The sequence below is a fragment of the Anneissia japonica genome, unplaced genomic scaffold (assembly GCF_011630105.1).
Source record: "Anneissia japonica isolate Jap-2015-1 unplaced genomic scaffold, ASM1163010v1 scaffold199_len4679917_cov187, whole genome shotgun sequence".
Classification (NCBI taxonomy): domain Eukaryota; kingdom Metazoa; phylum Echinodermata; class Crinoidea; order Comatulida; family Comatulidae; genus Anneissia; species Anneissia japonica.
In genome coordinates this window covers 3,637,182-3,638,942 of record NW_022686322.1, presented here as the reverse complement: position 1 = coordinate 3,638,942, position 1,761 = coordinate 3,637,182, and the positions used below count along the sequence as shown (strand labels likewise).

Sequence of the window (1,761 nt, the reverse complement as noted above, 5' to 3'; positions counted from 1 at the left end):
GCTAGGTACAGGATGTAATGTGTGTATATTAATACAATGCAAAAATAATACAAAGGTCAGTGATACTATAAATAATTGATAGTAAAAGCAAAATTATGATGAATAGAGTAAGGTTAAATAATTATCCTAGTAATGTTGTACCGGTACCTGTCTCTTATACACATCTAGATGTGTATAAGAGACAGCTCTAGTCCTTGTTTTTTTACCGGATCCGCAATCAGCGTCGCAGATTGACCATTCGCTCCAATTTGACCACATGTCATTGTCGGCTTTGAAACAAACAGTCCAGTTCTATATATTACTCTCAAGAGGTACCATTATAAGTTAAGCAATTAATTTAACTCCATTGTTTTAGTCTGGTATAATACTTACGACATTTAATTTCTTCAGAATTGTCACCACAGTCATTTTCATTATCGCACATCCAGCTACGAGGGATGCAAAAATAGCCATGATGACAAAGGAACGCCCCATTCCAGCATCGGTCCTCCACTGAAAAATACTTGATCATTATATTATTTAAAAAGTACGAGTATATCGCCTATTATTTTTCGAAAATCCAAAAATGTATTTTATTAGCTAATGCAACTAATGGTGAGGTTGACGTTGGAGGACATGGGTGGATTCAGAATGGTTCAAACGGGGGCACAATTTTCAAATTAGATAAATGATCAATGTAGCAAACTGTACACATTTGTAGTAATGTAGCAGTAAGCTATGCAGTGCAGCCAATGTAGCAAGATTAGTGTATAAATTTATCCGATGTAGAAAACACAGTGCAGCCGATGTAGTAAAATGTCATAAGTGTAAGATGAAAGACATTGCGCAACCGATGTGACAGAGAGTTGAATGCAGACAATGTAGCGAGTGATTGATTGGGAAAGTAGAGGTGATGTGCCGAACTTTGTGTTTATGTCATTAATGTAGCAAGTGATTGGGCACGTGCAGCCAATTTTGGGTTATGCCAATTGGGCAACGAAGGGGTCAAAGATCAATTGCATTTGCTGTAACAGGATTTGGTGAAGTGTTAACGATGTACAAAGTGTGTAACCGATTGCAGAGGTCCTAAATTATGTAGTACCTGGTGGACACCCATCATTGTTCTCATCTGTCATGTCGTCACAATCGGCAATAGAATCGCAAACAAAATCTAAGTCAATACATTGTGTTCCACCATCACAAGCCCAACAGTCTGAAAAAGGCAAAGTCCCAAAATGAAGAACATTTTAGAGTATAATTGTGGAAAGTCAAAATAAAATACCACTAACAATGTTTTGAACATTATGCAAAGGGCTATAATTATTATTTTGATATTAAAGCATTCATATACCATATGTTTATTTACATACGTGTACACAGGCTTTCTGCTTCGTCTTGTCCATCTATACAGTCTGCTATGTTATCACAAATATCATATTCATGTAGGCAGATGGTACCATCGTCACAGTCAGCGTAAGGACATTCCGAATAGCTGCTAAACGAATAGCTGCTAAACGAATAGCTGCTTAAATCTGACTCAGAAAAACAATTATTCACATTAACGACACAGGACAAATCAAGTTTATAGTAATGATTAATATTATAGTAGAAGATGATGCGGAAAAAAATACTTACCACACCCCTCCTCATCTGTATTGTCGTAGCAATCTTGAATATCGTCACAAATCCAGTCCAATTTAATAACAGTTACACCATTATCACAAGAAAAACCTAACGGGGAAAATCGTGCAATTTCTACTACTATGTATATATGTTACATAG

The 1,761-nt window shown here is 36.2% G+C and overlaps 1 protein-coding gene across 1 annotated transcript in view; it reads right to left on the bottom strand.

Moving 5' to 3' along the window:
• LOC117114658 (suppressor of tumorigenicity 14 protein homolog) overlaps positions 1-1,761 on the bottom strand; it is a gene marked incomplete in the record, with an annotated part of 10,942 nt that overhangs the window by 6,436 nt on the left and 2,745 nt on the right. Inside the window, 5 exon segments of the mRNA XM_033258352.1 lie at positions 186-269; positions 373-492; positions 1,082-1,192; positions 1,350-1,511; positions 1,615-1,710. Coding sequence (XP_033114243.1) covers positions 186-269; positions 373-492; positions 1,082-1,192; positions 1,350-1,511; positions 1,615-1,710 — 573 coding nt within the window.